Source organism: Cheilinus undulatus, linkage group 21 (genome assembly GCF_018320785.1).
Source record: "Cheilinus undulatus linkage group 21, ASM1832078v1, whole genome shotgun sequence".
Classification (NCBI taxonomy): domain Eukaryota; kingdom Metazoa; phylum Chordata; class Actinopteri; order Labriformes; family Labridae; genus Cheilinus; species Cheilinus undulatus.
The window spans coordinates 24,651,572-24,672,111 of NC_054885.1; the positions used below are offsets into that span (position 1 = coordinate 24,651,572).

The 20,540-nt window shown below is 39.2% G+C and overlaps 1 protein-coding gene across 1 annotated transcript in view; it reads left to right on the forward strand.

Annotated features, from left to right (window-relative positions):
* The first annotated feature begins 6,232 nt into the window (after nucleotides 1-6,232).
* The window catches only part of sept12 (septin 12), a 96,108-nt gene continuing 81,800 nt past the window's right edge, over nucleotides 6,233-20,540 (forward strand). The window contains exon 1 of the mRNA XM_041778624.1: nucleotides 6,233-6,421. Within this exon, the coding sequence (XP_041634558.1) occupies nucleotides 6,367-6,421 (55 nt within the window). The 5' untranslated portion in view covers nucleotides 6,233-6,366. The remainder of the gene's footprint in view (nucleotides 6,422-20,540) is intronic.

The following is a 20,540-nucleotide window of genomic DNA, read 5'->3' on the forward strand; positions in this document are numbered from 1 at the left end:
ATCCTACATGTCTTAAAGGAGACATATTGTGCAAAAATCTGCCCCTGGCCTGTCCACAATCCCCTCAAGTACCAGAAAAATCCATTCCCTTTCTCCATCTCTTTCTCCACTTTTCAGAAAACAAGCCATTCTCAGATTTTGCTCCTGGTGACCTCACCAGGAGTGTAAGCATCCGCCCTCAGGTTTACTTGGCCCTCCCCCACTTGGAGGAAAGTTCCGCCCTCCTCTACTGATCCTCTCAACTACCAGCTGAGATGCTGGATAGCTCTGTGGGTTATCCTGCTGACTACAGTCTGGGAGGTTGATGGTTCAAATCCTAGTCATGTTCTAAACTTTGGATAAAAATGTCTGTAGTACCAGGAGTACTGCATCCATTTCCTGAGAGGGGTGTGGTCAGGGGCGGAGTCAGACAGCTAATTACCATTTAAAGTCACATACACAGAAACGGCTCATTCAGAGAAGGGCTGAAATAGAGGGGGTTTTAGACATACAAAAATCCATACTGGAGTGTTTTTTTCAGCAACAAACTTCACAGGCATGTTTTGGGGACCTCTAAGACCAATTTAAGCTTGTCTTAAAAGGGTAAAATATGTCTCCTTTAAAAACAAGTGCACACCCGGTCTCGTCATGTGTGTTTGAGTGAACATTCACAAAGAAGTGAGGGCAGCACTTCCCAGCTGTTCCCTAAAAAGAGCCAAAAAACCAATCTCTTTTAAACTTGCATTATGTTATATGATAATTATTAGCATGTCTCTCATGGTCTCTAAACATCCCTCATACCTGCCCTGTTTTCTTTAAATGGATGATTATGACAAAGCCTACTCAGAAAGCAAAAGTGGGAGCACACTGAGAGATTCAGCACATGAATTGCATGGATATATTACACATTCATCTGGGAAAGCTCCCATAGAGTGCATTGTGAAGGGCAGGACTTTTTAAAAAATTCTCAGAAGGTGACTGGAGGAACAATCTGTCTGTCACATTCATCATGAACCAATCCGAGTGACAAGACAAAATAAGGTTGTACGCATGCGCTTCTCCTGAGCTGATAGGCTGCCATAGTTGTGGAAGGCAACCATTGCAAACAGCCAGTAAAATCAAACCCCGCCCATAGCTACTGCCTCGCTCTCCTCAAATTACACTGATTAGTCAAAACAGTGTTTGGTTCAGCACAAACTTTTTCGATTGGAGCTTTTCAAGATGGATATGCCTGATGACAGACTGGCAAATCCATCTGCTTTGCAAAGTTATAGCCAGCTTGCTGATGTAACTATAACTCCCGCCCATGCTTCATCTTTCCTAGCTGTGCAGGTAACCTTATGATGCAGGTGTTGCAGGTGCATCAGCTGTTTTTCATCTTTTGCCTTGAAAGATTTGTTTATCCATTTTTTTCAGATTAAATTAACACTTAAATCTTGATGAAATGTTTTATAAACCTTCACAAAGAAATGTCTCCTAAAAGAAACAGCTTTGTTTTAGTCTTTTAACTTTTTTTCTTTTCTAATTAAAAGGGTTATACTGATGATATATTTTCGCATTGAAAATTACAAAATTGGTATCTGGTTTTGCCCCTTGCAGCACTTATGCTCTATCAACAAGATTAGACATGTGCAGCACAAACTTTATTTAGATGGGATATACATTTAAGGTGATACAAACATAAATGCAAATGGTTAACCATAGAAATAGAGGAACTTTATCACTACCTCTCACTTTAATGCATTTTGGAAGATGGAGAGTAATCACATAATTGTTACATCTTACATAATTGTAGAGTTATTTGACTTGTAGAGTTATTTCACAATTAAGCTGACAACATATGTTGAAACCTGTGAAAACAAAGAAAATGGATGGTCCAGGACACCTTTGAGAGAAAGAATGAAAAATTTCTATCGAGAAAAACCCACAAAAGGTAAAAAGAAGACTTTAGTCTCAACTACAACTCCTGGGTAGCTTAAAAGCCAATAACAACTGCCAGTAACTGCAAACAGGAGACTACTGAATGCTACCTACTGAGGTAGCATGGGGCAGCGTGTATGAATGCAGCGGCCAGGCCCTCCATCAGCAGCAAAACAAAGCCCTACACCTATACCAGAACTGACAGAATGCCCATGGAGTTTATATCTTTCCTGATGAAGATTATCTGGAGACTGACAGGAGGAGGACGTGGAGCAGCACAACACCTACAGCCAGTGGGGAGGAGGCAGCGACGACATTGTGAGAGAAGGCGAAAGCGGGGCAAACAAGCCAGGCTGCTAGGCTAAGAGCAGCCCCACACAAACCTGCCGTACTGAGCATCTTCCTCTCAGGTGCCCGCTCCCTCGCCAGCAGGATGGATGACGTAAGGCTGCGGATTTCTAACCACCGCTTGGACCACTGTGTTTGCTGCTACAGAGGAGACTGCCAAATGTAATTTTGTTGCATTTTTACAATGCAATGACAATAAACTATCTATCTATCTATCTATCTATCTATAATAATGCAAATTTTTGTTTTGTGATGTTATTATGGCAATGCCAGAGAAAACAAAGCATTCACTTCTGCTTCTTCCAACCCCTGCTTTTTGAGACTTTCAGTGGATTTCAGCTGAAGCTCCGAACAGCTCAAAAGCTCCAGCTCTAGCTTGTAATTTGACCAGGTCTGCAATATTTTTACCTACAATGAACACCAAGATGTCTCTAATGCACTCTCATACACACAAAAAGACAAATATACACAGGCAAAGGCCTCACATTGGCCAAGAGTAATAGGGACAACTGTCAATGACTGTTGTGCCTGTAACAGATACAAAGTTAATGAAGATTTTCAGCAAAAAACGCGTTATGATAATCAGATCTTGATAACTGGACAGAAGGGGTGGAGCTTGAAGGGACAAATTTCAGAGGCTTAGCCAAAACCTAAGAGGGTCAAGGGTAATGCTCCCCTTTAAATTTATATTCCCATTATATGCACAATTGTCTGACAATTCCACACACAAATGCCAGTGGATTTAAAATGCTAAAAATGTGTGCATCATTTGGGTAACTATTAACATTTCTACATAGAATAAATGATCCTTTAAACTATAATTATTTGATATCCGATTGTTGTCACTGTCTTCATCATTCTAAAACCATAGTACAACATGTTAAAGATTGATGATTTCCATGTTCAAATGTTTAGGCCAACTAGAAGTGTATTTAGAGGTTTGTGCAAGCTTTATAAATTAGCTACTGTGTAATTATTGTGGTTTTCTGACAGACATCTAATTTTGTTACTTGGGTGAAAAATCTTGCCCATCTAGTATTTGGTGATTTAGTACTTGAGTGATATAACATTTGATTGGCAGCCTGGGTAACCCTAACCCTAGCCTTACTTAGAGTGGGACTGGTAGGCTACAGTGGTGAAAGCAGCAATCCTCTTAACCGAACTGGCTGAGATGCTTTAAGAATAGCAAATGGAGTGGCAACATAAATACTCTAGGACTTTGTAAAAGGTGCATAGTATACAGCATATTTGCTCATGATGACAACATGATGCTGAAATCCCACCCTCTTTGTTGTTAACAAATCTGCAAAAAAGCTTTATTGATATACATGAAAGGTTACCCTGGCTAATGCTAGTGAGCTAACTTTGGTTCATGGCTACCTCCCTGACTCACAGGCTACAGGCAAATTCACTGAATTAAACAAATACTGCTGCTGATGAAGACACATGGTGTGTACAAGGCAGCCAATGTTTTGAGATTTATACTTGAAAAACTAGAGTTGAAAAGATCTACTGGCACAATACACTTTGGACCATGTGCTCTACACTTTAGATTAAAACAGTTTAACGAAAAGTCAATGACAACTAGTCACTTTCAATGAGCACACAGGATCTAGTATAACCTAAATTTTGTGACTTTGATGGACATGTGAACACAAGCCTCAGCTCAACACCCTGAAGACAGCAATCTACTGTTTTTATCCAAGTACTGGACCCAGACCTGCTGCTGTGCATAATGCAGCACATAGTTTTTAATATATTTAAACTCTGTAATGAGGCTGATATGAGAAGTCTTATGGTAGTAGCTGTTTAAGCCAATACCTGGGTTGTAAGAAAAGAAAATGATGTATGTGTCATGTTCCATCCTGTGTATATGTCATTTTATTCAAAAGCTTTGGTATAAGGTGCCTGAATATTTGGACAGTAAGAATGCGGGACAGACAGCAAGCACAGTGCAAGAAGATATGCCTATCTTGGGGCAAGTTGGAGCACGAGAGAACGCGCACACAAGCACTCACGCTCTTGCACACACACACGTCAAAACTGACAAAGAAAAAATACACACAGACAAATGCACACTTGTTCTTGTAGTCACACTCACATATATATATACACACAGATTCACTGTCTGGAACTATCAAGCATATCACAGGAAACAGGCCAATTAAGCAGTCTCAAGGAGAGAGAGAGAGAGAGAGAGAGAGAGAGAGAAAGAGAGGCAACAGGAGTCCAAGTCCAATGCATGTGACTAAATTCCCACAGCTACCACAATGTGCTCCCCAATTATACACCAAACCTGGGACACAAATCCATGTTCGTCTTTCCTGTGAATATAACTTACCCGAATTAAATATGATTCCAGATTTATGTTTGCATAGTATCATGGTAGATCATAATTCCTCTATTCATTTTTTCACCAGTTCTTATTCTTTTAAGTTTTTTTTTACTGTCTCTGCCCATCATACTTGCAGCCACATGCTCCCCCTTGTTGGGAATGATCCCCAAGGGAATCTCATTAGCCCGGTGGCTCTGAACCAGGGAAGATTAATGTCAGAGTGGCTTTTCATGAATGGAATGTGTGTGTGTGTGTGTGTGTGTGTGTGTGTGGTGGTGGGGGGAGTGGGGGCTCTGCCCACCCAAATAAGCATTGTAAAGCTTCCCTGAGAGTCTTTGTTTAATTCCGTAATAAAAGCAGGTTAAAGTCTGTGTGCAGCAACACCGCAAACTAAAATTAAATTTCAATTTACAAGCTTAATTTGCGTGGGAAACCAGTTTTTGCAAAAGCAGTGGACAAATACATTACAATTACATACAAAAGGTATCGTAATTGGTATATTTGTCAACAATCTGTGTTTAACTTTAAAATTCTAGTTTAAAAAATGTAGAAATTCAAAACTAATACATACCATAAAATCCTGTCATATACCAAAATATCCTTTTGTGGTACAATGACATCCTTTGTTGCACATCAGTGCAAATTTCAATTTGTAACTTCTACGTATCTGTACCATCACATTGGTGTTTAAAATGGCATTTGCACACCCAGGTCCCACAAAGTTCTGCCTTGCATGCAAAAGTGGTCAAGAATCTATAGTATAGTGTGAAGTGATGTATGAAGTCTGCTTAACAATTCCATTCTATTCAAATACAGTTTGTTGAATCTTGAATTTGTAGGCGAAAAACATTCTATGGATTAAAACAAAGACAAAAAAGTCTCATGATTCACTCTGTCAATAAAAAGGACCTGTACTGGTATAAGCTTGACAGAGAGATATGATTGATCTGTGTGGTGCATTTAAAAAGTGTAGAAAAAACACAAGTTTATGTCCTGTTAGAGACATTTTTTGTTCTGAAATATAGAAATATATATATTGAGATTTTATCTCAATTCAGTTTAAATGTATAGGCTAATTGGCCATTGGCATCCATCCATCCATTGACCCATCTCTAAAGGATATTTTTGCGGAATTCCTGCTTGTTTTATGTTGACCATCATTAATAGAAACTTAAAGGATGTTAAACATTTAAAATGTGGGGGGGAAAAAAACACTGATTGGTTGATAAGAATCAGGCTAAAGTTGGAAAAAAAATCTAGAAACAACAGGGACAGGGAACGAGAAGATACAGATCTCACACAACCCCCCTTGGTTATCTGCAAATGAATCTAACCCACTTTTGTTCAGAGTTGGGAATTGGATGAGAAGAGCTATAGATTTAGACATTTTTTCCTGGTTTACTGTTAAAGCTGCAGAGCATTGTCTATCTATCGGACCTTCGGCCACAGAATAGTCAACCAGGAGAGGACAGAAAACGAAGCAAGAGAGAGTTTTTGTTAGGTTTTTTTCCAGGTGTTAGGCTTACGTCCCCGCCCAACAGCCACCTGTCCCCTCCAGGTCCTGTGTGAGAGCGACCGGGGGGCTGGGCTACCGACCAATAAAATCACTTCAACTACACTTCAGTGGGACAGAGAGGACGCAGACAGCAGCATCGATAGGACGGCAAAATCACACCCCAACCTACTGGAATTTCCCCCTGGACACAACACCTACTTATTCTTCACAAGGACGTTCTCTATTCAGCTTGTCTATCTTGGAGCAAAATCCTTGCGCTCGTGTCAGGATGTCGGAATTTTCCGTGAATGACCATCTCGAAGGGATTTTATCAGATTTTGAAGGTATGTCGACTGTAACCGTAAATAATATCACTCCTCTCTGTTGCCTTTCACGTGGGCTAGCTTGAGTCGAATGTTGGGGGATTTTTCCCATTTGTGTTTCCAAGAAAATTCGAGTTTTCTATAATGTAGACTAAGCTGCTGTCTAAACGGGCACTTTCGTCTTAAGTTACTTTGTATTTAAAGTCGCAACCATTTGCAACTGGCTCTTGTCATTTTGGCCATACAGACAGTTAATAACAAAACCGTCAGATATTTTTGACTTTTTCATTTTTATGTTATTTTGTTATCCTATACTCTTTTACAGTGAAGTGTAGGCCTATCTCAAAGAAGACCAACTATTGCATATATCCCGTAGATTTACAACACGGATACTTGGCTTACTGTTGTGGATATAGGACACAACATCCGAAATGATGGCTAGGAGTGTAAAATTTCTTTGTGTGCCAGTGAGTGGAACTTAAACAATAATTAGCCTACGGAAGTCAGATGTAGAATGCCTGGACAGGCACGAGAGCTGCACTGTAATAATACAGTTTACGCAAAGCCTTGAAAAGCCTTTTATGTGTACAAATTGTGCCTCCTGTGTGTGCGTGTGTTTAAAAGAGAGAGCGAGAGACATGGCATACCAGAGTTTGTGAAATCAGTCCTTTCAAAGCCTACACATAAGCTACCTTTATTGCTTTCTGACTGACAAAGTTGGCATTTTCACACAGGCCATGGGCGTGCTGGACTTCTGAGGTATGATCACTGAACAGGCGCATTGGAGGTAGCTTGCAATCTCGTGGCATCAGAAAGCAATTTTGCTAATAACCAAAAGATCTTAAGCAACAAAAATGAGTTGGGGGGGGGGGCACTCTCATTGTGCCTGTTGCACACACATGGGCATGCAACAGAGAGTTCCTATCCCATTACTGTAGTGTACTTACTGACATACAGTGAAGTAGGTAAAGGGCTATTAAAGCTTTTAATTCCTCCTTTCCTTCAATCACCAGTTAAAGCATTGTGCTGCTGGTCTGCTGATACCAGAAGTCGGGGACACACTCTTTACTCCCCCCTCCCGTGCTTGCTTCACCTCAGGAAATCCTGCTTGATGCCTAAAGTTCCAAAACAAAGCTATCTCTCATGTACACTCTATACCCTCTGACATATGCACACACTTAGACTTTCACTTGCAAAATGGCCTTTAACATAACTGCCTGGCTTGTCAGATGCCAGTGCCCGCAAATAATTGCCGTAACTGTGCTGTGTAGTGTCCATTGCCATGCAGCAAAGAATACAAACGTGTTTACCCTTCTTAAAATGAGTAGAAAAATATTACCAGCCTTAGGATGATGATAAAAATCAGATCCTAACCCACTTTGACCCTGTAAAGTGACAAAAAATCTTTGCTTTTTTTTTTTTTTGTATGACAGGACAGTTTTATGAACACCAGGCCAAATTTCAGTCATAAGACACATCTCTAGGTTTATAAAATTAAGCTTCAAAATCATTAGAGGTAGTGAACACTTTAACTTTCTTTTTCAACTCTACACTGAGGTATCTGACTGAACTATGATAAAACACATCAGTGCTGGTTTTATAGCTGAAATTTGCACCAAACTGATAAAAAATCTGGATTTTTACAGCTTTTAATTAGCTCAAATGGACATCTGCCTTGAAAAATCTTTTCTAAAAAGGTGGGGCTTATGTGACATAGAAACCGACCATCGTCACAAACTCTATATAAACGGTACAGCGTTACCGCCTCTAACTGACTTTACTATTCAGAGACCACTCCCATCCTCTCCTGCCTGCACCTGCACTGTCTCTGCTCTGCGAGCTCCGGCTATAGTAACGCCGCTGCTGGAGCCAATGAACCGAACAGATAGTGCTCAGAACCACCAAGGTCCACCACGACACTATAGCATGCGTCAGGGGGACTCTAGAGGGGAAAACTCCTCCCCTTTTAAAGGCTGCTATGAGGCAGCAGTGCTGTGGGACTTTGTCTATGCCTCTCTCTGACAAGGGGACATCACTGTCACTCCTGCCTCATCTGGAAAGCCCCGTCCATTTCCCCTCCCTCCTCTCCAAACCAAACTGTTCACTTTCTGTGCTTTTTTTGAATTACGGAGGTGGACGGAGTTAGCTCTGAGCCCGGGGTTAACTTAAAAATGAGGCTGTAATATCTGCTGTAGGAGTGTGTGCTTTGTTGAATGAGCTGAAGCCACACCCACTCATGGGAAATACGATCGTAGCAGATTTTAAAAAGCGATTCTGATCACAGCACAGCTGCCTAGCCCTGTGCCAGAGCAGAGAGACAGATGTTTACAATTAAATTTACTGTTTTCTCGTAGAAAATGTCTTTGTTATGATGCTTTTCATGACCCCTAGGCCACTGTGGTTGATAGATTTGGGAACTTTACCTTGCAGTTAACCAAAACAGCATGTAGCTTACTGTTAACTTTCAATGAAATCAGTGGCATCAGCAGCAGACTGTATTAATATTAACTGCTCATGATTTTATATTGTTGTAGCAGTAATGGGGCAAGGTAATTCCCCATCAAGACCAGTGATGACATGGGCCCCTTAATTTGCCCTGTTCAAATACAACCAAAGAGGTGAACAACTTTTTAATGGTTTAAATCTTAAATTCACTCACACATAGATCACAGTGTTTTCTAGGGGTGTGACGAGATCAAAACATCACAAGATTTCTCATCGCGGAAAAATCCATCTCATGAGATCAATATTGTGCAGGCACTTGGAGCAGCAGCTCTCCTTACAGAAAACAATACCAAACTGGAAGTTATAAAAGATCACAAACATGTCCTGGACACTATAAAACTGTTGGTGAGAGAGCAAATGAGGAAACGGAGCTGATCTGGTATCCATTAAGATGACCGCCCCAACCACCCCCTTGCGTGCGCTACTTGGGCCGTACATGATCCGCCTATGCATCATCATAATGGTGTGAATTGATGAAATGCTGCTGGTGAAAGCCTGTGCAGTCTCCATGAGGAGAATACAGTGTTTATTTAGTTTGTGTATGCGTGCAGACTCACTCGTAGTGCCACTATTTGTGACTTTGTAACTTTGAGTCGCTACTTTGTCATGTCTCTTTCTTGTCTCACCGTCTGTCAGTCACACATCCATCAGCTGTTGGCTGTGCGTATGATCAGTCAGAAGCTTAACATGAGTAGCACTACAGGTCTGCATACTGCAGCAGTAAACTTAGCAAAACAAACTCTGTTTGAGCGCCATAGAGTCCACTGTTAGCTCCTGAAAGCAAAGTTAAGAGCTTCAGTTAAATGCGCCCTGTTTGTTGTATGACAGCATACAGAGACACACTCTCACTCACCAACGCACACACATTAACACATACGCTAATCTGTGCATCGTGTCCAACACTGTTAAAGCTTATATGAGAAAAAAGACCACAAAATGATAACATAATCTATTTCTTTAAATTACAATGTGTTATTGACTTAATGATTTATTTTGAGTGTTTAAAATATGGATATCCTTAAAGAGGATGAAAAATAGTTTGATTTTACTGATGCAGCTCTTAATATTTCAGTCTGTTGTAAACAGTGCTTAAAGTACTTTTAAAATAATCTAAATGATTTTTTTATATTATAAGTATAATATTAAAAAAAGTTAATGTAATTGTAGCGATGAGTGCATAGTGTAGTAAATTAAAGATTTTGTAGACTGTTAAAATTAAAGGTTTGATTTGAAGAGCATTTAAATATACAGTTTGAGTCAAAGTTAGACAAAACATACTCTTTCGAAGCATTAATAGCCTATTCAGTACTTAATTCAAACATTTTTGAATAGACCTGAATGCATTGCAGTTATGACTTTCAATTGTATAAAGGACATATTATCCAACCATGTATTTTTTCCAAAATTAAAAAAAAAAACAGTGTAAAATCTCATCTCCTCTTGTGGGCCCAAATCTTGTCTTGTCACACCTAGTGTTTTCACATGTTTTCAGCAACCTTATTCCAACATATCTAGGGCATTAAGACACAAATACTGGATTTCACTTCATGGAACATTAAATTTATGAATTAAGATATGCTGCTGTGTCTTGCATGCCATTGTACCTGTTAACTCTCTAACTGTGACACAGAGAATTTGATAAAGGGCCCAAAGGAGATGGCATCATCTGTCTCTGATGTGTGAAAGAAGTACCACTTCACTCTGCTCTGCTCAAGATTCAGTCTATTTTCCCACTGCCAGCACACATCAATCTTGCACAGAGCAAATCATCCCAAACAGGAAGACACACAGAACTGCACAGAACATCTGGTCAATCTCAAAATAAAACACCAGGTACAAACTACCAGTTGTTTATCCCATCAACATATCATCTTTATATTTATCAGTATAAATTGTGAGGGCATCTGTATAACATTGTGATCATTTACAATAAGCCAATTGCAAAAGTCAGAATTTATCTCAATAAATGATATACAACATCTTTATTTATAAAAAGATATTAAATGCACATTCAATGGACGCCTAGGTGCAATGACCATGCCTGAACACCATGTTGATGCAGTCAGATGACAGGCAGTTGGAGCATTTCATCCTGGCAAACTTTCAGCTGTCCTTGAGGTATTAGTTGCCAATATAGTGGTTAAAAATGTCCATGATTTCTGCAAAGACATGCTGCCGGCAGAAGAAGTATGTAAAACGTGAAACATCAGATAGACATAAAAACTGAGTTATAGGACACATAACATCTTATTTATCAAACTTTATCAACATTTTGTACAAGGTTATCTTCACATATTGTGCAATTTTCTTGTGTCATGCAGGGCATGTACATAAAAAAATGCTTATTTTTGATACTCTGTGTTTTTTCTAGGGTTGACAACCTTCAGTTGCTGGTTATTCAGCTGCTGGTTATTTGACCTGTGTTGAACCAAAATCTCATTGTTCAGGTGATATCAGCCAGAGAGAGAGAGAGAGAGAGAGAGAGAGAGAGAGAGAGCATGCAGCAGTATGTGATCCAGGGAAAGCGATGGAGTGCTGGTAGACAGAAAAACAGTGATACAGAGGTATAAGATGTTACTTTGTCATTGTTTCACAGCAATTAGTCTCTAAAGAACATGTATCTCTATCTATACCTTTGCTGCCTGTATAACAAGTGTAACCATTATCTGAAGTTATCTCCTGTAGTATATAATTATAAATAGTTCATGTGCTGTGATAAAGAAAATCATATGTAGGTAGGTACATACTGTTCAGCTTGAAGTCACATAATGACTTTAAAAAAAAAATCATGTTTTGTTTATTTTCAAGTAGATTTAGACTACCAGATAGGTGCAATGAGGACAATTTCACTGATTGGGTTGATCTAAAGATAACTCAGTCATTTTTGAAATTTTTCCTCAGTAACCATATAATGTGAGGGAAAAACAGGGGGCATCAGGGCCTTTAGCTGACAAGGGAGATTAGAGGAGGTCAGGGAGGCTACGGGCCGCCCCTCCCACTCCTCTCATGTCCTGGTACCACACTTTAGTAGGGTGGAGCCCTGCTAAAGTCCCATGACATTTTGACCCAGTGACCACACACGCATACAAAGCTTTATGTTTTTGGTCACGACAAGTGGTATTCTTATCAAAAGAAAGGTATATATTGCCCGCTTACATTCCAACCTGCGAATGCATGTGCAGTGAAGCACAACAGTCTGAGAAACATCTCTCTGTGTTCTTTTTCTTCAAATCAGTTTTCCCTAGGGTTGCCTGTTGTGGATAGTGGCCTGGTAACTTTAACATAACAGATTTTTCTAACCTTTTTGTTTCGATTTTCAAGTACATTTAATTTATAGAATAAAAGGTAGAGTGCACTACACCGCATTTTAGATTGTTTGTTGTTCTAATTAGATGTGTTTGGATGGGACAGTAAGGGTAAATAAATGACGATCCTTTGTGTGTGAGCACACAACCATCACCCCCCTTAATACAGGGGATTATCTTATGAATAATAAAATGAAAACTCGGGCTGTAAGCAGCACTAGAGGGCCCTTGAACTTGGGCATGTTGGGGTTCATTGCAACCTCAGGAGAGTGGGAATAACTGAGTATAAGTGACCCGTGCTGTGTGCTGCAGCAGAGCACAGAAAGCATCTTGATCATCCTAGGACTGTTATATTTTTGTAAAATGAGAAAAAACAGGACATTATATATAAGACATGCTGCTGCTTTCTTGCAGTAGGTTGGAAGTTAAATTTTTTGCCTACCTGCCACAGTGGATTCAAAAATCTACTAGACACTCACATATCTTACCAGCCACATTGTCTTAAGGAGCAGCGTGTAATGAGGTATAATACAATAACAACAGTATTTAAATTAAAGGCCATTTAATAAAGGAAAACGTTTCAACCTTTAAAAAAAATAATGGCATGCTCTTTGTCATGTTCACATCATTCTGAGGCTGGTGAGTTATCACAGTCATTAAGGTTATGCTGGAAAGTGTGTTTTGTTATCACAAATAATATTATTTCCACGTTTCATGTTTAAAGAAAGCAGGATGATTCTAGAACTACTTATAAATAGGGCTGGGTAATAAATTGCAAATTAGATTAAATCCCAATATGGCCTGCTGCAATTTTTAATTTCGCAGTGAATTATTTCCTTAACCTGAATGTGTCAAAGTACTACTTTAATCCATTTTTTTGCTCTAAACATTATACATACATTTAAGTGTCTTTTTCATAATAGTTTACAAAAATCCTACTTTTCCTGTTTATGTACATGACTTTCTTAACTAAAACGAGAATAACATAAAAGATTATCATATCTGTCAGTATAGCAATTGAAATCAAATATGCCACATGAGCCGAATTCGCACTTTTTGGCAAATCTTTCATTCCTAGTTTTATTTACCTTATATTGTGTTGGTTATAATATAGAATGATTTATTGCTTGTGTTTGCGAACAATACATAAGATGAGGAACCTAAAAATAATTGCAATGTTGGGGGGAAACAAATCCCCATTTGATTTTTTTAAACAAATCATTCAGCCCTACTTAGAAATGTACAGTCAGGATCAGACAGGGTGGATGGACCATTTTCTTTACAGGGTGCTAAATAGCACAATCTTTAAGTTTCTTACTGTTACTTTAACGGTCCTCAGTCAAATTTTATCTAAAATTATGATTTCTCTCTTCTCTGCAAATTATCACCACAAGATTTTCAAAACTGTTATGCAGTATTGTACTTTCTGATCAGTTCAGCCTGAAACTTCCACCTCATCAGTGCTATAGTGGCTGACTAGCATGAGGAGGCACCAGGAGTAACTTTAGGACTTTTTCACATATCAATACTATGTCTAAAGTTTACCTTTGTTATCTAAAAGCCTCCCGATATACAAATGAGTCTGAAAGATTTAGAAAATAATGCTTAATTGGAACAATTATTTAAGACACAGGCCATTGTAACATGTTTATTATAGATAAGATTATGTATTTTGGTAAATGTACTTTATGATGAAACTTGTTTTTCATCAAATGACTATCTACTCAATTTCTTTCTCTTCACTATCCACACACTATGCATGTCTCCGTCTCCTCCTGTTGTCTCTTTGCTTGTGATCTTTTGTCAATACTCTCATGATTATGAAATTTCAAGAGTTTCTGTCAACATCTGCACATGGACGAGGCTTATTTTAGAGCATACAATGGTCATAAATATCACAGGATGTAGAGCAGTGTGTCAGGTACTATGAGAAACATGCATGTGAGGAATACAAACACAAAAGAGATTGTCTACCAGTTTATTGTTCTGGGATGAATGAATTCTACAATGATAAAATGATCGTCAAGTGACCCGCGGGTGAGAAGCTCAGTCGTAGTCTGTATAGGAACTGTTCCCCTCTGATATTCATGGCACACCTGCCCCCACACTCCTGTGAGGGACCATGCGTATTTCTGCCTGCTGTGCAGTTGAGAGGAAGATTCAGGTAAAGCAGAAATGAGCTCATCTAAATCAATTTTAGTCATAGATATGGTTTTTGAAGCCAAGATTAGAGTCAAAGTAAACACAGAAGTATTTGTATTCTGGCACAATTTGACAAACTTGATCATGAGATGAAAATGTTTTGTTCACATCCATGCCTTAACTTTAAGTGCAAACTGTTTTGCAGACATTAAACTAGAAACTCTTTCAATGTAGCCAGTAGGTAGGTTTTTCATTTCTTATGTCAAATTAATGTGTTCTGCAGATGGATGTATGGATGAATGCATCCATAGCATGCAATGTTTTGCTCCATGAGAGCAGTGTAGTTAACTTGCAAGTGTCAATGGGTATATAAACAAAAGCTGTCTCAGTATTGTAAATCCATCCATCCATTTTCTATACCGCTTATCCCATTGGGGGTCGCAGGGGGCTTGAGCCTATCCCAGCTGTCACTGGGCGAGAGGCGGGGTACTCTGGACTGGTCGCCAGTCAATCACATATAGACGTATAGAGACAGACAACCAGGCACGCTCACATTCACACCTACGGACAATTTAGAGTCACCTAAAGAGTGTCTTTTAGGCAGTGGGAGGAAACCCAGAGAGAACCCACACATGCAGGGAGAGAACATGCCCCTCTTTCACTAAAGAAATGCTTCCCAGATCTGATTAGAAACTGTGACCAAAGCTACATCTGAGCTAAAAGCTTCATGGATGACAGTAACTGCTGCTGGCTCACAATACAATTAAACCTTTCCTGTGACTGAACTTATGCTGAATCAGGTCAGGAGAAGAGCGACAACATCTTTTCTGTAATGCATAGCTTTCAGTGTGGTTCTGTGCTCTTTTAAAATAAAGACATATGGTCCAGCTGTGAAAAAAGTACCACTAAACTTAAGCTAAATTTGAGCTATGTCCACAACAACACCCCGCCCATAGTTCCTGGCTCAATCTCCTGAAGTGACACTGATTGGTCTGGTCAGTTCTCAGACCAGGCACAAGTGTTTCAGAATGTAACTATGCAAGACTGACTTGCCTAATGAAGTGACTTTCCTAAAGACAAGGAAACCAACCAATCCATTGAGTTTGCAAGGTTTTTAGAATATGGTTAAAGAAAAGAAAACAGTCAGAACTTCTTTTTTAGAAGACAGACAAAATTCTTATTCTGACTCTGCTTCAGAGATAAATCACAAAGGGTATGTCACATGACTGTGTCAAAGATGAAAACTCACAATCAATGGCAACATGCAGAACAATGCTAAACACATTACAGGTGTTCTTGTTCAGTAGGACTTTAATAAGTACCATAAAATTCAGAATACATGTTGTCTTGGTATATAAGAGTCAGTCTTTTAACTCCCAAAGGAAAAAACTGTCCTCAGGCGGGATGATTTAAAAGGTACTGTTTCTTTGCAGCTGTGCCACTCTTTCAGTGCCATCTGGTTTTGCCATATGGAGGCTGCCCATCTAATAGCTGCAGTACAGTAACTAGGCTCTCAGCCTGTGATGACTGTTGTGAGACAGACGCATTGCCTGTGAGCTGCCCACCTCCGCTATCAAATCCGCTATGGAAAAAAATGAATTAGAATTTTACTTCCAGAACCACATTGTTCAGCTTTATAGCCCAGTATACCCAGGGAAATGACAATTTTGGGAAGGATAAACAGTATTAAGTCCGCGACTTCCGACTGGAAAAGTGGAATAGAAAGTGGATGGATTGATGGATAAAATGTAGGGGTGCACGATAACTATCGGGCCGATAGTTATCGGGCAAATAACAGGAAATTATTACGTCATTCTTATCGGTCCGATATCATTACGACGAGCCCCGATAACATATAGATTTTTGTCAGCACGGCACTGCTGGCATTTGTTTTCTTTCTCACGAGACTACACATTCCAAAACAGCAGGTGACGCTGCAGTACACGACCTGCTATTAAAGCACCAGAGAAGAAGAAAAAGTAGCAGCCCCTGTGCTAAAATGCTAACAACACGGTGGTGTTTTTCAGTATTTACGGGGAGGTTAACACAAACTTGTGTGTAGAATTTGCCCTGCAAAGGTCGCAAAGAGTAGAAAGAAGTCCTCGACGGATCTTATAAGTCACTTAAGAGTCATCATCCTAACGACGTTAAAACGAAGTGGCAGCAGCCACTAGCCTCAGCCGCGGGTATTAGCAGGCATTGAAAACTGCAGAAAGCTTGCCAGAGCCAAAAGGCACAACATTATAACAAAATCAGTCTGACAGTCTCCTGATCCATCGCTACTTTCATAGACGTGTACCTGCCTGCTCTGTTTGACGTGGTTTCATTCAGTCTGATCGACGTTATGAACAGAAGTTAGCCACAGACCACGGTGGACTTGACATTCTTAATCTATCTCTGACATGACTTATGTCAGTGCATATTTTTAATCTTTATGTTAAACATCAGCTTGCTTTAATTCTGGCTTAAGCAAAAAAACAAACAAACAAAAAAAAAACAGACCCCTAAATATCTCAGCATAACAGCCTGTTATCATTTGGTTTTATGGGGGAAAACCATCTGTCAGCTGTTTGTGTCTGCTGTACTTGGTACACAAATGTTTAACTAAAAAAAAGTTAACTATAATAACAGTTAAAAAGTCAGAATAGTTCTTTGTTTTTTGAAAAACACAAGTGATATTAGTTAAAATTAGTTATAAATATCTTTGCTCACTACATATTAACCCCTTCTTACCCCCAGACGTGGATAAACATCAAATAAACTTCTTTTGTTAAATCAACAATTGAAAACAATATATCGGTTATTATTGGTTATCGGTCATCAGGAGTAGGAAATTATTGGTTATCGGTATCGGTTCAAAAAAGAAGTTATCGTGCATCACTGATAAAATGTATTAAGAACAGAATACCACCCAATCCTATTACATGCACACACACCACACAAACAAATACACCTACCCACACTTATTACCTCCGCCAAGGAGATTATGTGATCGGGTACTCTCCCTAGTCGTGGTCGTTCTGTAAAGATGACTGCAAGAGCACAGCGCAGAATGCTCAATGAGATGAAGAAGAATCCTAGAGTGTCAGCTAAAGACTTACAGAAATCTCTGGCACATGCTAACATTTGTGTTGACAAATCTACAATAAGTAAAACATTAAACAAGAATGGAGTTCATGGGAGGACACCACGGAGGAAGCCACTGCTGTCCAAAAAACACATTGCTGCATGTTTGAAGTTTACAAAAGAGCACCTGGATGTTCCACAGCACTACTGGCAAAATATTCTGGCCATAGATGAAACCAAAATTGAGTTGTTTGGAAGGAACACACAATGCTATGTGTGGAGAAAAAAAGGCACAGCACACCAACATCAAAACCTCATCCCAACTGTGAAATATGGTTTGGGGCTGCTTTGCTGCCTCAGGGCCTGGATGGATTGCTGTCATTGACGAAAAAAGGAATTCCCAATTTTATCAAGAAATTTTACAGGAGAACTTAAGACCATCTGTCTGCCAACTGAAGCTCAACAGAGGTTGGGTGATGCAACAGGACATTGACCCAAAGCATAGAAGTAAATCAACAAAAGAATGGCTTCAACAGAAGAAAATACACCTTCTGGAGTGGCCCAGTCAGAGTCCTAACCTCAACTCGACTGAGATGCTGTGGCATGACCTCAAGAGAGCGATGCACACCAGACATCCGAATAATATTGCTGAACTGAAACAGTTTTGTAAAGAGGAATGGTCCAAAATTCCTCCTGACTGTTGTGCAGATCTGATCTGCAACCACAGGAAACGTTTGGTTGAGGTTATTCCTGCCAAAGGAGGGTTAACCAGTTATTAGCCTAGGGGTTCACATACTTTTTCCACCCTGCACTGTGAATGTTTACATGTTTTGTTCAATAAAAACATGAAAACATATAATTTTTATGTGCAGTATTAGTTTAAGCAGACTGTGTTTGTCCATTGTTGTGAATTAGATGAAGATTGGAACACATTTGATGACCAATTCATGCAGAAATCCAAGAAATCTCAAAGGGTTCACATACTTTTTCTAGTGACTGTATATCATCATGAGGATTGATGTTAGACAACTGACGTTAAGACTCATTTTTCATTTAAAATGTAGCGTTTTAATGCCATGTCCAGTTAACAGAGCACTGGCGAGTATGTGTTCGGATGCTTCGTTGTTGTCAGTGAAGGATGGTATTTGGCTTGTTGTAAGCTGCTCATGGTCTTGGTAGCACCCAATATACTGATAGGCTAATGGTGCTAATGCGAAGCTAACTGTTGTTGTTTAGGAGTTTAACGCGGGTGTATGTTGTGTAACTGACTGTGTGTGTATGGAAAAGCTCACAGTTTTCATTTTGATACTTTAAACCACTTACACAAAGAAAAACAAAAGAAAGTCTTTGTGCAGTAATTTTCAGGGTTCTAATCATGTGTATGAGTCTACCAGTTTATAATAACAGGGTAATAATTACTCAGGTTTACTGGTGGGTTGGTTTCTACTGTCTCAGTTTTGGGTCAGGTCTGGAAATAAAAATGTGTCCTCAGTTTTGTTTAGCGCAGACTTGTATGTATTATTGTATAACAGAATTTCAGATTTATGCGTTTTGCTGCTGTTAATGCAGCAAAATAGTGTTAATGCAAATGTCCCGTAGTTGTTCTAAATGGCCGGAATTCTTGACCGGGAACAAAAAAGTCTAGCGGAAATTCTGCTCAGAAGTATTTGTATTCTGGCAAAATTTTAAAACTTTATCATGAGATAAACACATTCATAACTTTTAGCGGAAAACATGCAAACTGTTTTTGAGACATTAAACTATAAACACTTTCAATGTAGCCAGTAGGTGGTTGCTTTCATTTCCTTGGTTAGTTTGAGTGCAACCTCTTCTGCACTTTCACAACTCAATTGTAAGAATACAGTGAAATTTTACAGTGTTCACATATAGGCAGCAGATCCCTGATGTAATACACATACTCAACAGATTCAGGTTGAGCACAGAGCCATATGGAACACCAGTGGATAGGTGTAGGAGGTCTGATTTGTAAGTACAATTTTTTACAAGATGATGAGAGGTATGAAGGGTATGACTCAATAATAATGGTGAGCTATGTGGAGTGACTGAAATTGAGTATTTCCTACAGAGGGATGTTATGGTCAATAGAGTAAGATCATGCTTTGCATAGATCAAGGAACAGCACACAACCCTGCCTTCATTCATTAATTTATGATTTTTTCTATATAATTGAATGCAGCTGTTTCTGTTGTGTGATTAGCTCTGATTCCAATGCACTGAATGAAATGGAAATATGCTGATGTTGAAATAGAAAGCTATATACTTTATTAATCCCAAATTCCAGAATTCAAGAAATAACTGCTACTTTGATTAACAGTCACTTTTTAAAAATTCCTCTGAAAATATGGACTGGATGCTAATGGGCCTGTATTTTGACAGATATTGTGGTGTAAAACATCATGTTTTTGGTCTTTGCCAAATCCATCCATATACCATTTAATGATTGCTAGAGTATATGTCCTTATTTTAGGTTGAATTGAAAAAAGACAGGCTTGGAGTGGGCACCAATACCTGATACTTGTTTTGTTATCAGGGCATCCTTAAACTTACTGAAGGTCAGCTGCTGTATATGTAAAGGCACTTTAAAAACACATTTGAAGTAATATTGTGGTAAAATGCATTAAAAGAAAACTACCCTACTTTTTTAAATGACCAGAAATGGGAGTATCTTCTTGGTCAGTGTAGACTGTTAATCCAGTGTTAACAAAGCAAGCAGTTATGTGTGTGTGTGGGTTTGGGGCAGTGTTGGTCTTATCTGAGTTTGCTGAGGCTACAAGTGTGAGCCTGCCTTTCTTACAAAGATAAGGAGTTCTGGTATTGTGTAGTTGTTTTTCCCCTTAAAACAATGAGAAAATTATTATGGTAGCAGAGGTGCACCCTGTCTTTGCACTTTCAAGCAAAGACAGATAAGACAGTTGTGGAAAAGTGGTAATACTGTTTCCAATACTAAGAAAGCATATTGGTCATCAACAAATTTAACCCGTCTCACAAGTCCTAGCCATCAGCAAGTGAGATAGAAATCTGTAAACTCTGGAAAGGTGGGATGCAGTCATGTGGACACTCATAAGGGGATTCTTTGTCTGGGCATGTCCATGTTAACCCCC